Genomic DNA, 22909 nt, shown 5'->3' with positions numbered 1-22909 from the left:
CAGGTTTTAGATGTGTCCTTGATCCATCACAGCTGATTTAAATGGATAAATTACCTTCTCAACATGTCTTGAAGTTCTCCAGAGGCCTGGTAATGAACTAATCATGTGATTCAGGTGTGTTGACCCAGGGTGAGATCTAAAACCTGCAGGGACACCGGCCCTCGTGGACTGGGATTGGGGACCCCTGGTATAGAGGATGACCCAAATGCTGGACAAGCCTGCATACAAACTAGAAAAAATAAAACACAACAAAACAAGACTATTTGGGTGAATTTTAATAACAAACAATATCCAGCATAAACAAAGTTTGGCTCAGTCCAAAAAAAACCAAACAAAAAAACATTAAAAACATTCAGGAGGAGTAAAATAAGGCACCACAAGAGGAAACATAGACATGGCTATTTATACACACTGGGTCTGATAAGGAAGGTGGAGACAGGTGGGAAATGAGGCATAACTAAGCGTAATCATGATAATCAACAGACAGGAGCTAGTTATCCGAATAAATCAGAAAATCACCGACAACCATTATTGATAAAAACACAGTGACACACAGAGGTAGTGGAAAGATGTGATTTCAGTGGGTCATGGGAAGTCCAGCAAAGCAAAGCCTGTAGTAGCATAATCAAGGAGGGTTCAAGGTCACCTGGCCCAGCCCGAACTATAAGCTTTATCAAAAAGAACAGTTTTAAACCTAAACTTAAAAACAGGCGAGAGACTGAAGCCAAACAAGGAAACGGCTCCTTAGAAAATTTTATCCTCGTCAGATATGACATTTGAAATTAGTTGTAATTTTTAGGCAGGAGACAAAGCTACCCTGCAGGTAGCTTTTATCACTAAATGGTAATTACATTAATAACAGAAAATCAGGATCTTTTTTTTTTTTTCAAATTGAGAGGGCTGCAAAATATTAGCCAGTATGCATTTAATAAGTCTGTGCAATATCTTAGCTGTTCCTAGGACTGCGCTCTTCTGGACAGAGATCTCAGATATTGTTCCTGGGATCTGCTGGAGCCACTCGCCTAGATTGGGAGTCACTGCACCTAGTGCTCCTATTACCACTGGGACCACTGTTGTCTTCACCCTCCACATCTTCTCGAGCTCTTCTTTGAGCCCTTGGTATTTCTCCAGCTTCTTGTGTTCCTTCTCCCTGATGTTGTTGCATATTGATTCTTTTAGTGCAAAATATTAGTGTTCAAAAACAACTCTCTGTCACACTAAACAGTTATTTCTATAAAAATAAATGCAGTGTATAATTTAACCTTAAGCTAGAATGCAACATGGGAACACTCAAGTAAAGTACCTTTAAACTCTGCTCATGAATAGTAAGTAAAAGTGTTTACTGACATTTCCTTATGAGACCACAAAAGGATCTTGTGGAATAAAAAAGTGGCTTCCTGCTGTTGCAAGAAGGCACTTTTAGTTGTTTTAGTCTTCAGTGGCCTGTGAGCCTGCAGGGTAGCTGTTTGTCTTATGCTGGAGCTCGGGATTACCAGTTACCTGTAGACACAAAGCTAGTTAGTCCCCTATGCTGGTGTCACGAGTTTGCATTTCAACAGACAAATACCCATTTTTTATCCTCTTTGTATCCCTGCTGTCTGGAAGTAATATTCCAGAGCCACACCTCTGAAATCTCTGGAGCACTCTAAAGCCTTACAGGCCTCGTGTACATAGTTAAGGTTTCTAAGCCCAAAAATACAGTTTAATTCCCCAAACTGTCAAAGCCTTGTTCAACATCTAAAAGTGAAAGCAAACAGGAATCTGCTTACATCATGCAGTCACACACCACAAACTGCCGGTAATGGGTTCGTCAGAGGCAATATAGCGTTTTAAATTGCATTTAGATTAGATAAAAACTATTACTGGGAAACACATGCATCAACCATATATACAGCAATCAAAATTGTACAGAAGGAAGAGGGCAAGAAAGAATGGCTTTTATAAGTAGTGTGCACATAGTCGGTGCTTGTTTATCTGTCTGAGTTGCTCGAATAATTTTAAGATGGGTGCAGATTCACCTCAGACTTGCCGTAAAAGATTTGGAATGACTTTTTTCTGGCTCAATTAGAGTGAAATCAACAATCTAGCTAAAAATACTTTTTGTCCCACTGGGTTCTGGCTAGGAGGGAAGATTTTCTCTATGGTAGCGTTCCCAGGTAAAATCAAAATGCAGATGTAAAATTGTGGATATTTATAACACTGCTGCGGCTATTTCTCTCTCACTCCTCCCTGAAACATTGTGTGAGATGCCTGCTGCATATAGAGAAGATTGCAGATACTTATATAAATTCCCATTAGGCTGTTGATAGCATGCAATCAGTGTTGCCATAAAGCACACCTGCTATTGTGCGCCAACTGTCAGATTGCAAAACAGACAACTCGAGATGAGTTGCTTTTTTTCAACTCCCTTTTTTCTTTGTGAGATGGAAAATTTTATTCAACCCTCATTATTGCTAAACTTCGCTTAACCTCCACGCTGAAAGACGCAAGTTCAAACACGTTATGCGGTAGCTGCTTTTCTGTAGTGTGGCGTGACTGGGCTTAACGGATATACACACACGCACATACAAAAAAAACTCAGAACTAAATCCTGAGTGTACTAAAAGTAAAGGTAGAAAGGCCACTCTGAGTTTGAGTGTGTGTGTGAAACTATGAGTAAAAGATGGACTAAATAAAAGGAGTGACAGGACCCCTTCATTGATCCCTGCTGTATCCTCCCAAATCAATTGGTGACGGTGAAAGCACCGTGACACCTGCTAAGTGCAGCCTTGACAGCGCAGCAATACATCCTGTCACTCATTGCACTGCACTTAGCTTTTGTTAAGTGGGACGACAGTAATATATCATAAAACTGTCGCACTTGAAAAGCAATCAAAGCCGCGATAATTAGCCCCGTTCACAATTGGAAGTTCAATTTATCCACAGTCAGGTTGTGCCGCAGCGCCTCACTCCAGAAGCACTTCAGGTGAATTCTGAAGTGTGTGTTGTGAAAAACACTTGAAGTCAACAAAAGCAAACTTGGGAATGGGTGAGGAGCAGCTTTGTCTCGGTCCTGGAGCTGGGTGCAGAATGTATAGCATATAAATAATACACTTTTAATACTGAAGCATGTTTGATCAACGTGGAATATGTTTCTCTCACACTAAGAAACCTTTACTTTTAGCATGCTATGGTATGCTTAACCTCCTAAGACCCGAACTCTTCCATGGCATGCATTTTTAATTTCTCTTTGATATTTGGGCATATTGGGACCCGATGAATGCAAAAACAGAGAATTGCCAATACTTTTTTTTTTTTACCAAATTTTTGTTTCTAAGAAAAATGAGAGCCACATATGAGGATATTCGTTTAAAATTCAGATAGAACAGTAGCAGTACAATGTCCTCGTAAGTGGATATCAGGTGCTTGTAGAGTAAAATTGAGTATTTTGGTCTAAATAACCCAAAACGTGATGTCCACATATGTGGACGCCAGGTCCTAGGAGGATAATGTAGTCAAACAAGAGGATCATGACTGGATTTGCATCCTCCAACCATTGTTACATACAGGAAATGCCTCCATCTGATCCACACTATTGCGTGAGGCCACAGGATAACTGGTCTGTGTCTAAAGTCTCACACAAGTTTGAAACTTGCAGCCTTTTGGTTATAAAGAAAATATCACTGCATTAAATACAGCTGTAAATGTAACATATCTGTATGATGGCATTTAAAGGGCACTTTCAGGACGGCCTTTATTGGTTTTTGGTTGAACAAATAAAAACATGTTAGAGCGCACTACAAGCAAGGGACAGCGTGTAGTGGTGGCTTTTATCTAAATTGAATCACACTTTCAGGAGTGTATCCTTTTTTTCCAGCGCTGGGTGATGACTTTGGTTTAAACTCAAAGTCGAAACTACAATGAAAGGAAATAAGCCAAGTTGCTGTTTCATTCTGATGCTGATTCACAGCAGGCTTTAAATACTTACACACATAAACACAAATAGAAAGAAATCTGGTGCATGTATCATTCAAGAGCTTTAACTTAGTAACTATGTTAACTCAACACTTTTCACTCACTAATTTCTTACTTACAGTAGTTTAGTTCAGGTTTGGGTAGCAGTGATGACTTGGTTAGCTTTAGGAAAATATTGTGGTTTGGCTTGTAATTAGCCATTAGCCAAGTTCTTTACAAGGATCCATACAGGAGTTATTACTGATGCCACAGGACACTTTATGAGTTGCAGCTTTGATAAAAGGGATCATGCATCACAATGATCCCACTAAAGTCAGAGAAGAAAACATTTTCTTTATTTACATGAAAACTGCAGGATTCCTGTAAGTTCATTAAGAACAGCCATTCTTAGAAAGATATGTTGCCTTAATGACAACAACAGTTGCAAAGAATAATATTTAACTCTAAAGAGGAGAATGCCGTATATTCTTAGTTTTAAATTTGTTTTTAAAATACACATGTATCTTTCCATACCACATACTGTATGGGTAAGATTGCTTTAAACAACTCAAGCCATTCATAACATAATTAAGTAGCCTTCAGGTCCACATTAGTAAAACGAATATCACATTTGTGTTATTCAGTCTGATGGGTTTGTAAATTAAATTGAAATTAACCTAAATTAGCATCAAAATTTCATTAGCGCTACATGTTAGTGTGCTCTCCACTATACAATTGGCCTTTTACAGAATATGTTTGTTTGTATGATGGAGCACATTGAATCCTTCACTCAGCGACTCTGTATGGTTTTGCCAACAGGAATACAAAGCTAGACTTTTTCACAATGAATGCTTGAAAATGTCATCACACTAATTCTCAGGAATCAGATCTCTAAGATCCAGTGTCTTCCTCTGTGTTTTGACTCATTCTGTGCAGCAGGCCTGTCAAATCAGCAGCCCTTTATTTCTCACAAACACTGCACATGGCAAAAAGTCTGCACACTCTGATTTGATTTATTCCGCCTGTCCCTTCTAAACTTCTTTGCACCAGATGACAAAGACATGGACGGCTTGGCGAGAATCTTCTCGTAAAGGTCAGAAACCAATGTGAGGAACATTGTGGCTTACCCCAATAAATCACCAGGTCTAAAACTCTTCTTTTAGTTTGCTTTACCTTTTATAGCTAAGCCCGCAGAGGTCAGGGAGACAAACAAGGGTTTCTCTGTCACTGATGTGCTTATTTGTACTTACCTCTTACATTCAGTGTGTGAGCACAGCTTTTTATACACCAAAGTGAAAAAAGAGATAGCAGCAAAACTGTAACTACACAAATGGTATTATATTGCTGGAGGTCTTTGAAATGTCAAATTTGTTAAGGGAGTGGAAAAGGCCTGTGTACTAAACAACATCATTATACAAGGGTAAGCTGTTTTTACATTGTTTTGCAGTGACCATTTGGGGACTGAAGTATGTTTTGGAGGTGGCTAAATAAACCAGAATAAATCTTACCCCCGAAATCCATCATTTTTGTTGATTTGTTTATTCCTCACACTCCAGCAGTGTTTATGTATGAAATCTCAAAATCATAGAAATGTATTGTTTTTATTAAAGTTTTACAAATATGTTGTGACGTTATTATGCTAGATGAAAATTAGCAAAGGCAATGTTGTAATTTCCAGATTTGTCCTCTCACTGCTGCTGGACACAGTGGTACAGAGGTGTGTTATCTGGGATGTGACATAATGATGTTTGACGGGTTAAAGGTTTAGTTCGTTTAGTAACAGCATTTTCTTGAAGGATTTTTATACCACCTCATCTGTACTGTACCTGAGGCTGTGGATAATGTGGACTTCAGTTATAGTTTATGTAATTTTGTGTCAAATGTTACATTTAAGAGCAGCAGAAAGCCATTTAGAGCACATATTAGGCAATATTTGCAATACTGTAAAGAGCATAACTGTAAAAGCATATCCAATTAGGTGGCCCAATAGATGTATGTAATATCAGTTTCATGTACTAGTTACATCAGCTGCCCTGATTCTGTACCTCTACAAGTAGTCTTTTGTTTTCCCTATTCTGAAGGGTTTCCAATGAACCAGTAACCACAATGATGAGGATGACTGTGATTATAGTTCCCATCTAATTTGGGTTTCGTATGTTTCAATTAGAAGCTTCAATGTGGAGTTAAAGGAAATAAAACACATGCAATAAGCAAAAATGCCAAACAATTTCTAGTTAGAGCTTCTTATTTAATTTCTTTATGCCAGTGAATTAATATATTGAAGCAGCTGGACAGTTAGTAAGGGAAATTCCCCACTGAAATCCATCCATTTAGTCTTATAGGAAACTGTTATGAGCCTTTCCACTATGCACTGCATTCTTTCCGAGTCAGTCGGCCTGAGTCACTGGCAGATGAATTGCTAATGAAAAGAAAATGTTATCAATAATAATTAGTTGCATTCTTGCTTAACTCACAGGCATGTGCAATTTTAGAAAGTAATTCGGGCCGTCCAATTATGGAGATAGTTTCTTGACATTCTTTTTTTCTGCTGAGATAAGACAGACACTCGTACAATATTTCGTCTCCTCGCAGCTCAGCCTGCAAGCGCTGACCTTTATCAGTGCTTATAGGCTGGAAGCTGCATTTATTTATTACTTTCCAATCACAAAAATAGCATAATAACAATGTAATCAGAAGCATATCGCAATATATCTTGAATTAAAAAGTTGCTATTGAGATCTGTGTCTGTCATTATCATCTGGAATTCACAGGCTTCAATTATTTTTCCACCCTGAGTTTGTTTATTTTTCTTTATTTACTCTTCCATTACAGATCAGCTCTCTTTTCTCCCCACATGAGGCTTCACTGAGAATGTGTAAGCACAATAAAGACCTTTCAAAATACGGTGATGTGTATTGCCAAAAAAAAAATATGAAGGAAGAAGCAGAAAGAAAGTAAATGAGCAAGCGAAGAGATAAAGAAGCGATGGGCTGATCTGAAATGTAGTCTAAATATTCACCTCGTCCCATCAAAAGAGTCATTGTACATTGTTCCAAAATCTCATCTGTCTCCTCGTTCTGCAGATAACATTTAGGCAAAATATGAAAACATACATGTTTTTCTTTTTTTCTCCACACGTAATCCAGCTCAGCTCAGCTCTTTCACGGCTATCTTAAATATTAAAGTGTGCTTTGCTGAATGATGGGATGCTCTGTATGATTCATACCCAGTATTTGAGAAAAAAAATAAAAATAAAAAGCTGACCGATAATTCTCAAAACACGAATCACCTCTTCCACCTCCACGGCTTTAATAGAGAATTGTGCATTTGAATTATTCATCGTCGCTTTGCTCTGGTGAGTGCGCAAGCCTGGCCCTTTGGCACAACTCTTTGCCCAAGCTTTTAAGTCAAAGTCACCTCATGAAACGTATTTAGATGTTACAATGATAGCATTTTAATCACAGTCAGCCTTCAGTGGAGAGTGATTATTCAAAGACTTAACAGATAAACCAAACAGACAGTGTGCAGCTTTAAGATATCACTTGGCAACCATATTAGTCCTCAGATGCTTGACCACAGTGAGTTTAGACAGGTAGCAGCATTTATTTACGCACAGGTCAGAAGTCCCAGCAGAATTCTCATTTGGCTTCGAACAAGAGTGATTGATTTTGTGTTTTCTTGGCTTGTTAGCCAGTAAATCACACTCTCTGGGCAGCTAATTGTCGCAGTCTTGATGGAAACCAGTGATGGTTCAGTCTGTCCATTTAACTGTTGGCGAGCAAAAGTATTTCAAAGAGTGCTGAAGTTTTTAAGCTCAGACTGTTTGTTTTACTTTATCTGTGCAATTATGTTTCCACGCAGCTAAAATATCACTTGAAGTAAACATTTTTAAGTATACAGCTGAATACTAATGGATCAGTAGTGTGCTGATGACAAGGTGTGCTTCCACCGATATAACTGCTGATAACTTTATGGATTGGTCACCAGGGTGCTTGGTTAAGGTCAGGGAAAGACCAGAGGAGAAACAAACAAAGCTCGCATTACTTGAGAAACAAAGTGTTATTTACTTTTGTTTAAAACCACAGTCCGTTCGTAACCTTAGCCAAAGTTGATTCTGTTCATCTGGACGTAGCGTGGGAAAAACGTTTCTCATCCAAGAGACTTCTTCAGTCTCCAAAGTGTTTTCGTTGCCTAACTCGAACCATAGATCGGTATTGTGAGCTGAATGACCGCCATCCACTCAGACCACCTTGATGCAGTTCATCATTGCAACTTCATTATTAAAACAAACAAACATGTCTCTACATACATGGATATAATCTTGCCTGGTTATCTACTAGACTCACAGGAAGCAGGCAGGCTGATGGTTCCCAGATTGCACTAAACCTACTGGAAAAACAGTTTGATGTAAATTCTTAGAGATCGGATCGACTTGTTTTTATAATTGAGGTTTACTAACTGAAATGAAAGTGCCACGATCAAATTTGTTAACAATCTTTTGCTGAAACATGTCATTTTTTTGTCCATTCTTTAGACAATGCAGTTACATTTCTGCTTTTGGCTTTTGTACAGGGGTTTTTAAGTTAATAACAATATAATATAGTTTGCTTTTCACATATTCTAACCTATTAAAATCCTTCTCCAAGTTGTCGTATTGTTATTCAAGTAACACTAACACAAAATCTGACCTGAACATCCTAGTGTGTGACGAAAGTACCATTCAAACAGTGTCTTCACCGGTCCATGTAATGAACACATTCGACTGTTTTGTGCATAATTTACTCAGAAAATTAGTCTGGCATATTAAGTATTTTTTGGAGACTGTGAGATCTCCACTAGAATGTAAAATAATAATTTGTGGGTTTGATGACAGCAGATGTTTGCACTTATCAATCCACTGATGTGAGGCTTAAGATGTTTACTTAATTTCTCTCACTGCCTTAACAATCTTTGGAATAAATATTCATAGAATAAAATGCACCACAAGTGTCATTTTAGATGTGAGGATAAAGATAATGATTACACTTTGATGATTATGCTTTTGCACCACGACAGGCATTTAGAGGATCCCATTACAATTTGATGTAATTGCAGAAATATTTTAATAAATGAATCACACACACACACACACACACACACACACACACACACACACACACACACACACACACACACACACACACACACACACACACACTGTGTGTCATGGACTGGATGCCTGAGGGCTGAGGGGGCTTAGAGGCACATTTTCTACTCTGTGAAGAGCCACGCTGATCAGTATATTGACAGCTTGTCGAGTTGCACCTGTATTAGTCGACAATGCCAGTCTAATGGAAGCGGTGCATTTCATAGTGTAGCCATGATTGGATTTCAGACTGAAATCAAGCTTTAGTCTGTTGCTTGTAATGGTTTGAAGTTTTGTGATGGCTTATTCAGTTAATCAGCAGGGTTCCCACATCCTCCCATCTCTGCAGTGGTCCATACTGCAGATGTTGGGAATTTCAGATTAAAGACATGGTGACTGCTGAGTGCATGCATAAGCATCCTTAGTTGGATTACCGAGTAATAAGCTTTCAGTTAAAGGCGTAAAGCATAAAACAAATCTGAGATACTGTGAGTAAAAAAGACACACCGTAGCAGATTCAGAATTTAGATGAGCATCTAACTGTAGCTCAGAGGTGTAAGACCCTGGGCTCAGTACTCTGACACTTGAGGGTGATATTATATGCAACAAAAGTTGAGAAGGGTAGAGCTGAAGTAAGAAGTAGAAAAGATATGATAGAAAAGAAAGCAGAGTCTTGGCAGGAGGAGGGAATGTGGGTCACCAGGGACATGGGAACATAAGGAAGTTCTTGCTGGAAATGTTGACTCTTTGCCTTCTGTTGGATTGTATCTGAAACTTGACTGGAGAAGAAATGTCACTGTACCACTGGGGAGGCAAAAAGTGGGATATCTGTGACAGACTGTCCGGTGATTGCAAAGTGGTTCATGGCATGCAGTCAATTTACTGCACCTTGTACCGCGTACTGTTTTGAATAGGTTTATCTTCCCTCCCTTTGTCTTTGGTGTTGTGCCTGCCCCTTTTTTCTGTTTGGCAATTCTCATAAAGACATGTTTAATTGGATAGCACTGAACTTTTCTGCTCAAGGCCTTGATTCGTACGCATATAAGGAAAAAGCCATCACTGGCTTTATCGGATGGTATTGCATACTTTTGAAAATTATTTGCCACTCAGTTAAACTACATTCATAGCAAATGAAAACCCAACTGAAGCAGCAAAGTTAATCGTGTTTCTTTTTGGTTTCAGTTGGCTTTTTTTTTTTTTTAAAGGAAATCAATTTCAGAGTCATTGAAGCTTTATGTTCTGAATAAAAATGAAAGAAACTGAAGTACCATTGATCCTACCAAACAAAGTGATGGTGGCTCTATATGTTGTGGAATACTGAACACAGTTTGGCTCTTCTGTGGGACTTTCTTTAATGAAGAATGAACGAATGAAGTTTCATTCTCTTGCATTTTATATTTCAGATAGGAGTCAAATATGGAACAAAACTATGGACTTTCATGACTCAGAAAATGAACTGAAATGTCTAAAACCATTTTTTAGAGCTTGAAAATAAAGCGACTGGACTTCTTAAAGTCTGATCTCATCCAGGAGGCTTCTTCAGTTTTAAAACCAAAAGGTGTCTCACGTATTTAAACCCTAGTGGGATTTGTCCGTTAAGAGGCGGTTGCTGACCTACTATTAATCATGTGTGCTGTCACATGATCCAAGGTGTGAAAAAAGGCGTATGTCGTTACACCAGAGGGTTTGGGTGAAACCTCTGTGACACCTTGCCTCACCCTACCATACGACATATTAAAGTCACATGCTATTATTATTACTATTTAGCAGCAAATTAATAATTACACGTTTCAAGAGAATTTATTGTAACTCTTCTCTTTTTACTTTCTTAGATAAGAAGAACCCATGTCATTTACCCCAGGCTCCCGGTCCCTGTCGAGGGCTTGTGTCACGCTTCTTCTTTGACAGCTCGAGTCAGGAGTGCAAGCAGTTCTATTACGGAGGATGTTTTGGCAATGCCAACAATTTCAGGACCATGGCTGAGTGTCAGGGAAAATGTCTAAATCCAGGTAGGGATTCACTTGCATTCATTGATGCAGTTCACTGACTGTTGTTTTGAAGCGTTCTCTGATTTCTTCCATAGTCATATCTGCTTTTGATGAAGTCCTACATGAGGCCCAAAGACCACAGCCTTTCATTACAGCTTAATGGTCTTTATCCTTTGTATACAGAGAGTTCCCTAATCTTTTCATAATGTTAGAATCTGTAAAATTACATGTAAAGAAACATTATTTTTTTTCTTTCACAGAGTGGAGAATCCTTTCTTTTCCTTTATCAATCATTATCTTTTGAAAGCTTCTGCTGGCACCAAATTGTATATCAGCATGTTATTTTCAGCATGTTATATGTTGTCTTTGTACCGATTTTAATTAAACACATGGTTTGAATAACTTGCAAATCATTTGGATTTTGTGTATATTTTACACACAACAGCTTTCTTTTATTGGAAACATGGCCAGTTGCTGTTCATCAACTGAAAACCCATTTCAGTGAGGTGACATAATCAAAATAATTCTACCTCTGAAAATTAACTTTGTGATGAATTTTAGCTGACCGTGAAATCACATTCCACCTTGATTTAGCATTTAAATGGTTTTAAAGTGACCAAAGCATACTCAATTATACCAGACTTTAGGCATAAGTCGTTTAGATATTGAAATTTTGAGGAAAATAACGAGCAAGTCGCTCAGCTGTGACCAGTTCTGCCAAAAGACCATGTTGCAGAGAGAATCGATTTTAATTCCACACAGACGAATGTTTGGTTTCATTTATAGACGAAATGTTTGCAAACCAACACCTTTTTCCAGCTGATGCTAATGGAATTAAACTTGCTTTAATTATGATTGATCAGGGGGATATAATGAAATTTGTTCCAACTATAGTAGGTCTTGATGCATGCTCAATCATCCAGGTAAAAAAATCCCCAAAAGTTGATTCTGTTCATCTGGATGTAGCGTTTTCAGGAGGAGAAACATCATTTCCAGATGAACAGAATCAACTTTGGATGGCAGTCGAGACACATGTTCTCAGATGTTGCTTTTCTCTTTTGTCTGTGTCAATATTGCAAACCCTACCACAGCACCAGAATCTCCTTCTCCAAGCAAAGACGATGTTCAGCCAACCATCGAGACCGGTAAAGATGACTGTACACTACACTCTGCCTATCTTCTTCTTCTTTCAGCTGTTCTCTTTTAGTGTCATCACATCAGGTCATCTTCCTCCATCTCACCCTATCCCTAGCATCCTCCTCTGCCACACCAGCCTTCTGTATGTCCTCCTTTACCACATCATTGAATCCTCTTTGTAGTCTTCCTCTTCTCCTCCTGCCTGGCAGCTTCAGTATATCCACTGTCTCCCACCTGCACATATATTCAAACCATCTCAACATTTCCTCTCTCTGTAATATTCTGCGTCTTAAGTAACTGGTAAATATAATTATTACTGATGGCATCACTGCCCTTGCAACTGGGATAAAAAAAAACCAAAAACAGTAAAAACCAGAATGAGATGAGCGATTGATGGAGGCATTCAGCATATGTTGGCATGACTGGAAGCAGAAGTAAACAACATGTCCAAAAATCTGTAAATACTGCACAGATGGACAAATTGCTATTCAGTAATAAGTAGTTACATATGCATGTCATTAGTTAATTAAAGCTTTAGAGTACCAATTTTTAAATTTTATAAAGACGCAAGTAAGCTAATTCCAGTCTTTATATAATCACTTCCCTGTTGCAATTCTCTGTTTTATGCACAGGTGCAAAATTTGCATTAATGATCACAACTGAGTCTAGCAAAGGAAGCAAATTTATTCACTGACTGATTGATGGCTTCCCATATTGTTGTATTTCAGGGGAACAAATTGCAAATGAACCTTTGGTGCAACGGAATGACACAAATCCAGAGACAAACGGTAAGAAAATTCCACATTTTCAAGGAGAACCCAATGATAAATCTTGGATGTAGCATTTAGAATTAAGGCTAATTTGATTTTATTTATGCAAATTGGTTGTTAGGTTGCTATTCTTCATAACTACATAAACAAAGAGGCTACATTTCTGAGAACAGCCAGGATTTCACTCAATGTTAGTCCCAAAAAGCCAAGTAACATGAGTCAAAAATGTGGTATCAATAAAATCAGTCTGCTGTGTAGCTGATTTCACTTTTGAAGTAAACTTGATCAGTGAGAAAACTGTGAAAAGCTCTACGACTAAGATACAGTCAGACAATGAAGCACAAAGCTAGAAGCAGTACACGTAGTTTTCATTTATTACACAGAGTATTAGACATGTGGGATAGATTAATGGTTGCGAGGCATGATTAAATCACTCATCTTGTCCTCAGAGTAACAACCAGTCATTGTTGAATTCTGAAATATGCTCAGACCTGAAAGTAAGCAATTCCAGGCCATTTATTAACTAGAGCAGTTTGTGCTGCCAAAAACTTTTTTGTTATAAAAAGAAGAAAAGAAATTGTCAAGGTGCAGTGATGCATAGATGGTAGACAGCTTGCAGAATTGCTTTTGTTGTGAAAAGCAAAGGGCAGAAACAGAGTGCATCAGTGTCCTCTTCCCACAACCCGTTTGTTACTTTCCCACTCACTAATTTTCGGTGTATTCGCAGTGTGGGAGCATAAATCACAGCTGTCCTGTTGCAAGGCTGTTTTGTACGGCTTGCAGGAAAGAACTGGGAGACCCTGGCTCGTCTCCCATCCCCCTCAACTCATTCAAAGAGTTATAATTCTAAGAATTCAATTTCACTGTTGTCAAAAATATTGAGTAGAAGAGATTCAGGATAAGCTAGCCTCTATAGTTCCACCGTAAAATCAATCTTTTTCTTTTTGAGGGTAATTCTTTGATAAAAAACAAACAAACTTGGGGGTGTAATAAAGTGTCTCTGAGAAATAAAGTTGATATGAATGTTAAACTTCCTATGATTTCAATTAATTAGTCAGGTCTTTAAAAGACAGATTTAGAAAGTAGGTTTTAGTGATATTTGTTGTCACAGTTCACTGATACGATTAATTGAGTTTGACTCTCAAAGTTACAAAAGCTAGAAGCATGAGAGAATTTGGTATGCATGCTGATGTCTGTCTGCCAAGCAGATGTTGCCATGTTGAAATCAAAGAAATCAAATCAAAGACTGACATCTTGTGGCTGCTCAGTGAAGCACACACTGTGGCTCTGTGGATCTCAGACTTTTTCAGGCATGAAACAGTTCATGCTCCACCGCCCAGAAAGTCATTAAAATCATCTCATCAATAACAATAATTTAAAAAAAAAAGAGAAACTTGAAATTTAGCTAAATAAAATAAAACACAATAGCATCATGAAAACCCTTTATATATTTGCCCAGGTTACCTGCACCCACTCTTTGTGCCGTCACCAGTTATAGTTTCTCTGTTACTGTAACATGGGACATGACAAGTAACAGAACACCATAGTTTTTCCAGAAAAGCATGTTTATAAAAAGCAGCTGTAGAACACACTGAATTATCTAATTAATTATTTTTATCAAAGAGAATTTGCAAAGCAAACAGTGCAATGACTGGCATGAAACAACACTTTCGGCACCTGACAGCTGTGTATAACAATTCAAAAGTCAGTTTGATGGGAGATTAAATGAGCTTTAATCTGCCAGCTCCAGAATACAAAGTCTGTGTGATGTCTGTTTGTGCCCATGTGTACATATTGTTGCAGATAACTGATGAATTCATACGTAGTTCGTGGGTGTCATTTGTGCTGTGTTTTGCACACTCTCAGGAGCATCTTTTGTGTCCTACATGTGAAAAAGGACAATATGAACAATGCCCTGACCCAGTTCTACCAACATTGTCTATTTATGTGTGAGAACAGCTTGTCATACTATATTTTGTTTGGAAGTTTAACACAGTGGTGGAATAATTCTTAAATATTAACTCTTTGCCTAAAAGACTGAGGCTTTGTGGTGATTTAGGGGTTTGAATTCTTAGCCAGTATATCTGAGTTTGGGTTTCAGAGCCAGTGTCTGAAGTTTTTATTGCTAGGCTGATTTCATTACCAAATGAGTCATTTTTGAGTATTAGCTCTGATTGTATTATTATTTATCATTTATAATTATTGCTTTTTCATGTGTGTTTAATTCCGTCAGTGTAAGCAATTCCAGGCATAATGCGAGTCTCATCTCTGTGTTTAGAATGGGTCTTGGAGGTTTAAATGTTATTATTATTATTTTTAACAACAATAATAATAATAATAGTAATACTGTACGCTGAGTTAGTTTTACCTTTTGTCTTAGCTGATCCTGGATTCTCACCTGTGTTAATTGTGTCACCTATGCCTTGTTCCCCACCTGCGTGTGTATAAATAATCAGGCCTCTGTGTATATATTGTCCTATCGTCTTTCTTTTGTCATTGTTTCCTGGAAGCCCTCCTGTGCTCTCTTGTGCTTCTGCAGTTGTTTTCAGATTTTGGGCTTTGTTCATTTTGTGCTGTAGTTTCACCCTGTTAGGTGAAATAGTTTCACAAAATGCTCACATTTTGTTGTTTATCCTGGATTTCTCTGCAATGTGACGTTACCTTAGGTATCACATCTCTGAAGTTATGATGATCAAATGCTCTGCTACTGCTTGCAACATCGGTAATGTCATGTTAGAATGGACGTTTAACTATTTTTCTCATTGTTTCCTCTGACCCTTGCTGACCCTAGCAAGTTAAATACTGAGATAAATGCTGAACCTTTAAAGTCACTGTTTGTCAGTGAAAATAAGTGTTCATCAGTAGTGAAAAAAACGTCATTGCTCATGGGTCTCCAGTCAGAATATGGAATATGGCCCTACTCTCACCCAGCAGAAAGCTACAGAATAAATCAAAGAGGATAGCGTACACAGCCTTGTGATGACAACTTCCACTCTCAGAATCTGTTACTCCAAGACTCAGCCTGCATATGCCGGTCAAAATCAGTTTCAGGAGGATGAAGCCTAATGCAACAGTACACAAACTCCTGTGGAGTTCAGAGTTAAGGTTGATGCAAACAGAATCATTCATCTTCCTCAGCTTTAGGATTGTGGTACAGCGTAGCATAGCATCTTTATTTATAACGCACTTTACATCCAACAATGCTGGCCAAAGTGCTACGACATAGGCTACAGCCTATGTCTTAGCTCTCTAATAAAACTAACATAGATCTAATTGAATCAAAGAATTATGTAACATTTTAAGGATAAAATGAAATGAAAGTTGGTTGTTTGCCGTTTCTTGTGATTTACAGACTTCACTCTTTCAGAGCTGTGCTTCAGACCTGTGGACAAGGGGACATGTAGTGGTTCAGAGAAGAGATACGCATACATTCCAGAAAAAAAGCGATGCCAGTCATTTTCCTACAGCGGCTGTGGAGGGAATGAAAACAACTTCATAACCCGGAGACACTGCTTCCACAAATGCATCAGAAAGGGTAGGATTATTTTAAGAGATTCACTTTAATTCAATTCAGGTCATTTTAGTTGATTTATATACTGCCAAATCACAACAGCAGTAACCTGAAGGCACTTACGCTGGTAATAAACCTACAATAATACAAAGTATTCTGCCCTCACTGCTACACTGGATACAGTTATGCAGATAGATAAACTCCTCGACAACTGACAGGTGTATTGTCCCTTTTATTGATGCTGCCTTCAATTATCAACAGAGTGAAACTAAAAACAAAAGAAAATAAGCAATATTCAGTCTATATATTCACACAATAATGCAAATCAGTTGATTAAACTAGCTAACATTGGAAAGAAACTAAATCTGTATCTATAGTACACCTTTAACCATAAAAGTGCATAAATAATAACAAATATATTTGCCTTAACTCTTGTTCAACGTAAATACTCACAAGCGATGCTTTCTGTAAAACAACGAAGAGGATGGATGCAGATGTTATCAGAACAACATGCTGAGTCAGCCTTTTCTCAAAGTGTGCTGCATTACTAACTCTACAGCTAATAAAAACAAATCCTGGCATGAAAGAAATGTAGTGATTCCTGCTGGTGGGAAGAAGAACTACACCAGCACACTCCCCGTCTGACATCTGTTGGATGTCACCACTATCTTTAAGGATCAATGTCTCTATTAGTATTTTGCAGCAGGAGTACAGTCTCTGTTACTGGTCTTAAGAAGGTTTTAGATGTTCCTCCAGAAGTGACCTTTACCTCAATCTTTCTGACATGTCCGTCTTGGCTAGGAAAGGTCTCAACAACCACCCCCATGGGCCAGTGGTTTCTTTTAGCTCAACTGTCCTTTAGAAGAACTAGATCTCCCTTTTGTTAATTTTGACTCACAGATTGCCATTTTCTTCGCTCTTGAAGTGTCAGCAGGTACTGTGTTTTCCAGCGGTGCCAGAAGACATTTGAAAGGTGTTGCACTTGTCTCCATTGGCATCTGAACAAATCTTTATTGTCAAAGTGTCCGGGCGGTGTAGGTGGCACTCCAGTTTTCTGCATAAGGAGGGTAGCAGGCGTAAGAAGAAAGGGCGAATCTGGATCTGATGAGACTGGTAGTAGCGGTCGAGAGTTTGCTATAGCGGTTACCTCTGCTAGAAGGGTAACGAGAACCTCATGGGTCAACAGGCAAACTGGGTTGACAGTTAGCATAGAGTCCAGTATGCGCTTCACGATGCCGATCATGCGCTCCCAACTTCCTCCCATATGAGAGCTATGAGGAGGGTTAAAGATCCATGTACATTCGTTCTTGGATAAGAAGTCTTGAATTTCCTGGTTGTCGCAGTGTTTTGAAGTTATTCCGAGCTCCTTGCACGCTCCCAGAAAGTTGGTCCCACAGTCGGACCTCAACTGCTTTACTGGTCCTCGGATAGAGATGAATCGTCTCAGAGCGTTGATAAAACTAGACGACTCCATCATCTCGATGACCTCAACATGAATGGCCCTGATGCCCAAGCAGGTGAAGATGACGGCCCAGCATTTGCTGCTGGCAAGGCCTCCTCTTGTTTTCTGAGAGCTTACTGTCCACGGTCGAAAGACGTCAACTCCGACGTAAGTAAACGGGGGGCAGACTGTCACACGATCGATGGGTAAGTCTGACATTTTTTGCGTTTCTGTGTTCCACCTTAGCTTGCGGCAAGTTACACAGAGGTGAATGACTGAGCTGATGCTCTGTTTTCCGCTGACAATCCAGAAGCCAGCCGATCTCATGGCTCCCTCTGTGAAATGGCACCCCTGGTGCTGCACCTGTTGGTGGTAGTGTCGGATTAGTAGAGTAGTTAAATGGTGGTTGCCTGGGATGATAATGGGGTGTGCTTCGTCGCTTTCCATACTGGCTTGTGAAAGCCGACCACCAACTCTGAGACAGTCTGCATTGTCTTTGAAAGGAGAGAGTTTTCTGAGAAGGCTCTGTTTTGGAATATCTTTTTGGGCTCGAAGACGTGAAGATGTCAGGGTAAACCTCGTGTTGAGACCGCTCAGAACAACGCTCTTTGCTCTACTGTAATCTTCTGTACTAAGACTTTTGCAGATATGCCAGCCTTGACACTTTTTTGGGGGAGTGCTGTTCCTGTAGCACCTTGCAATATGAGTGAGCCTTGCTATTGCTCTCAACAGTGATCCCCAAGTAGAGAAAGACACAAATCGTCTCGGTTCGAGGAAAAAAGCCGCGACATTGGTTGTAAGTGATGTCACTGTTGGACGGATCTCAGGATCTGATTCAGGATTGACTAGTTCAAAGGTGTGTTTAGTCACTTCAGGGGTTGATCTCAGTAGGTAATCTGGTCCTTTGAGCCATGTGCTTGATGAGAGTGCACTAGCTGGGATTGATCTTGAAGCTATGTCAGCTGGGTTAAGCTCTGTTGGAACGTAGTTCCACTTCTCTGGGTTGGACGATTTTCGAATCCTCTGTACGCGATTGTATACGCAGATGTAGAATTGTCTGGATTCATTCTGTATGTATCCAAGTATCACTCTGCTGTCTGTGAAAAATCTTGTAGAATGGAAGGGAACATCGATTTCCTCCGTAATAATGTCAGCAATCTCAACAGCAAGAACGGCTGCGCATAGTTCGAGCCTGGGGATTGTTATTTCTTGCTGCGGTGCAAGTTTTGTTTTGCCAAACACGAATCCCAGTTCGTTTTTGCCTTCTGAATCTGTGAGCTTGATGTAGGCTACTGCAGCGATAGCTTTCTTAGACGCATCGCAGAATATACAGAGCTCCCTTTTTTCTGCACCGCTGAAGGATATGGAGGTGTACATTCTTGGTATTCTGACTTCTTCGAGATGTTTCAGGGACTCTTTCCATGCACTCCACTCTTTGAGCAACTTTTGTGGGAGTGGATCATCCCATTGACATATGTCTGTGGAAAGTCCTCTAAGGAGAGCTCTGCCTTTAATGCTGACCGGAGCTGCAAAACCAAGAGGGTCAAACAAACTTGACGACTGAAAGTACCCCTCTGCGGATGTAGGGCTTCTCAGCAGTGGACACTTGAAACGTGAATTTGTCTGTTGCAATGTCCCAGCTTATTCCAAGGCTTCTTTGCATAGGTGGAATGTCAGCTCCTAGGTCGAGGTCTTTTAGACCCTTGGCTAGATTGTTTTTGGGGAATGCCTTCATTACGTTCACGTCATTGGATGCAATCTTGTGTAGCCTCAGATTAGATGAAGCCAGAGTGTCTTGAGCGTTTTGCGTAACAGCGATGGCTTCAGTACTTGATTGGAAGGAGGCGAGACAATCATCTACGTAAAAATGTTGTTCCACCAGACATTGTGTGGTGATGTCTTGCTTGTCTTGGTCCCCTGATACCCTTCTGAGTCCGTAAGTTGCAACCGCAGGCGACGGGCTATTGCCAAAGGCATGTACGGTCATTCTGTATTCCACAATCAGTTGATCCATGTCATTGTTTTGGTGCCAGAGGAATCTCAAAAAGGTCCTGACCACGAAGCAATGGAACATTTGTTTGATATCGGCTGTGACTGCCACCTTTTCTTCACGGAGTCACATCAACACACCCAACAAGCTATTGTTAAGGTTGGGCCCAGTAAGAAGAACATCGTTGAGGGATACTCCATTGTGTTGTGCACTTGAGTCGAAGACAATGCGTATCTGTTCCGGTTTGCGGAAAGAAGGGGAGCGCTCTGGTCGAAGAAAACACTCAAAGAAAACCCCCAACAATCAAACATCCTCCTATGAGCAAGCACTTGGTGACAGTGGGAAGGAAAACCTACCCTTTAACAGGAAGAATCCTCCATCAGAACCAGGTTAAGAATCGGGATGATCGGAGGAAGACAGGACAATCTGGAACTGATCAGTTCCAAAGTTTGGCGTACCATGGCATACTCATTCAGTTCATTTCTTTTTAATTTGTTGTCTTTAAATTATTCCATTTTAAAAATCTAATATGAAGACATTTTGTGGTTTATGTTGCAGGTCATGGGAAGAGGATGACGATCCGAGTAAAGAGGAAAAACTTACACAACATTCTTAATCACTCAAGAAGAACACTCGACTCTGTGTGAGATTCTACTCTGCTGTCAGCTGTATTTATGCCAATATATGTTTTGTTTGGGTTTTTTTAGCTTTATGCATGTTTTTTGTTTGTTTTTTTCTGCTGTGCAACCAAGTTTGCCACAACCCCTTGACATCATTGCTCCTCTTAGCAATATGATTTTCTTGACTTGTTGAAACATGTTTATTCATCCCAGGAATAATTTGGGGTTTATGTCAATAAAAACTCTGTTAATTTTATTTTTGGATTTAATGTTTGTAAAGAAAAAAGCTTCATAAAAACAGACAGAGTTAGCCACTGAGAAATATCATAAAGAGCCGTATCCTGTCTGCTTGTCTGTGTGTGACCCTTTGCTGCTCAGACTGCTGATGCCATGACCTTTAATAAAGAGCTGCCACATATGAATGAAACATACACTGAACAGGCTATAGTGTATACATGATGATCATGTCTTTATGATGTCTTTTCAATAATAACTTGCTCAGAAAAGGGCAAGCATAGCATCAAAAAAATAATATTTCTGCCTTTCATTACAAAACATTAAAATTCACGACCTTAGCAGCAGCCTGAGCGACACACAGAGACACAAGAAACACAGAGACACATGAGCTTTGATATCGCAGCAGGATAGTCGTGTTTTCAATAGCGCAATCAGAAAAAAATTGGTTTGAGCTTGATCTGTATGAGCCAGTGTCATGAACCTAATGAGTTGTGTCACATACATCATCAAACTGAAAAGGATAAAGCTGCAACATGAAAGCCAGCCAATACTTTTCACTGCATTATTAGTTTAAATGCAGGCATCATATTAACAGCAGGGGTTTATTTTTAATATTTCTTCTTATTATTATTATAATTATTAGGCTTTATACTCCAATAAAGTGGGGATACTTACCGGTAAAGTAATGTTGCAAAATTACAGGATTTGCATCAGAATTTATGGAAAAAATATAACATCTTACAAGCAGACCTTGAAATAATTGCTACACCGTGCTGCTGAGGACGGTGCTCTCTGTTGGTGTCGTTGTACGTCAGGCAGAATCTCATATTCTTCTGTGGCACGCTTGGCTTTGGACAACAGCTCTTGTGTAAAAATGATTTTTAACCTCTTAAGCCCCAACCCTACCTGATCTCCTGCCCCATATCAGGGGGCGTTGGGGCTTAAGAGGTTAAGTACCTAAATTGGATTTTTAATTAATGAAACTTATTATTCGCATTGTTTCTATGGCTTATTGACAAAAAACACATTTGTTTGGCTGATGTTCATGCTCTGGGCACTAATGCTTTGCACTGCAGTTATTATATGTATACATATTTTATGTCTTTCTATTTTTACGACCAGATATTATCGTTTCGATTTAAACTTCTCACTATAGCCTTAATGGGAATACATCTAATGCATATTTACTGTGTATGTACAGCACCTGATGCTGTTCTACTGTGGTGTTGGTATAGTTTCTCTTCAGTGTGAACGGCAGCATTAAAGTTGTGCACAATTCTTCGCCCAGAATGGAATTTTTTAAGCAAATCCACAATCAAGAAACCATCACAGCTGTAAATCATTGTGAACAGGATAATGACTGTATTGTTGTTTGTTATTGATTTTTTTTATGACTTTAAATCAATGTTTTCAAGCTTTGGAATGTTGTTGGTAAGAAAAGCCAGAAGGGGGCAGTGCTGTGTAAAGAAAGAAGTTTGTGAGCAGCAGACAAACAGTGTGTTGTTTACTGTACATGGCTGTAATGGATGGGACTGTAAGAGTTTATATAATAAATTTCAACGATCCTATTGTGTTTTGGGTTTATTTACTCTCTTTCCATCTCTTTTAGTGTGTGTGACAAGTCCAGAGTTTTACACTGGAAAACAAAGAATAGCAAAATGGCCTTCAGAACTCTTAATAAGCCAAAAGAAATCATGTAGAGTTGCAAGAATTGTCAACTGAACTATCAGTTTTAAAACAACATAAAGCTGATCGTTCACACCCTGCACAACAGTCTGTTATTGTTGTGCAGGGTGGGGGTGAATTCTTTTTAAGCATCTAGGTAAACTCTGCTGTAGTGCAGAATCCACGGCCTGCATATTTTCAGTGAAATCTGGGTAATTTTCAAGACTTGGTCTCTGTTTTGTTTTTGATTACTTTTTAGGGGCTTTTTTTCTTTATTCAAGTCTGTAATAAATACTTACATAAAGCTTCACAAGACAATAATTTCAGAATGTCAAATCACTGCATCTCATGTGAAAGACATTCTCTATACTGACAAACCCACTGAGATGTATCGCCTGATATAGTTTTAGTTTTATAGGCTGTAACTTTCTCCTGTTTTGAGTGAAGAAACTCTGATGAACCCGTACACAATCGTCGTATAAAAGTTAGCTG

The 22909-nt window shown here is 39.1% G+C and overlaps 1 protein-coding gene across 2 annotated transcripts in view; it reads left to right on the top strand.

Annotated features, from left to right (window-relative positions):
• The window catches only part of tfpia (tissue factor pathway inhibitor a), a 46090-nt gene extending 23770 nt beyond the window's left edge, over window positions 1-22320 (top strand). The window contains exons 3-7 of one of the 2 annotated variants that reach the window (XM_063499216.1): window positions 10891-11067; window positions 12138-12191; window positions 12912-12971; window positions 16306-16488; window positions 20454-22320. In XM_063499216.1, coding sequence (XP_063355286.1) covers window positions 10891-11067; window positions 12138-12191; window positions 12912-12971; window positions 16306-16488; window positions 20454-20542 — 563 coding nt within the window. In that variant the 3' untranslated portion in view covers window positions 20543-22320. The remainder of the gene's footprint in view (window positions 1-10890; window positions 11068-12137; window positions 12192-12911; window positions 12972-16305; window positions 16489-20453) is intronic. The other variant, XM_063499217.1, reaches the window with a different exon arrangement.
• Window positions 22321-22909: the final 589 nt, after the last annotated feature.

Source organism: Pelmatolapia mariae, linkage group LG16_19, assembly GCF_036321145.2.
Source record: "Pelmatolapia mariae isolate MD_Pm_ZW linkage group LG16_19, Pm_UMD_F_2, whole genome shotgun sequence".
NCBI lineage: Eukaryota > Metazoa > Chordata > Actinopteri > Cichliformes > Cichlidae > Pelmatolapia > Pelmatolapia mariae.
The sequence above is the reverse complement of the archived record's forward strand: the minus strand, read 5'-3'. Positions and strand labels throughout refer to the sequence as shown.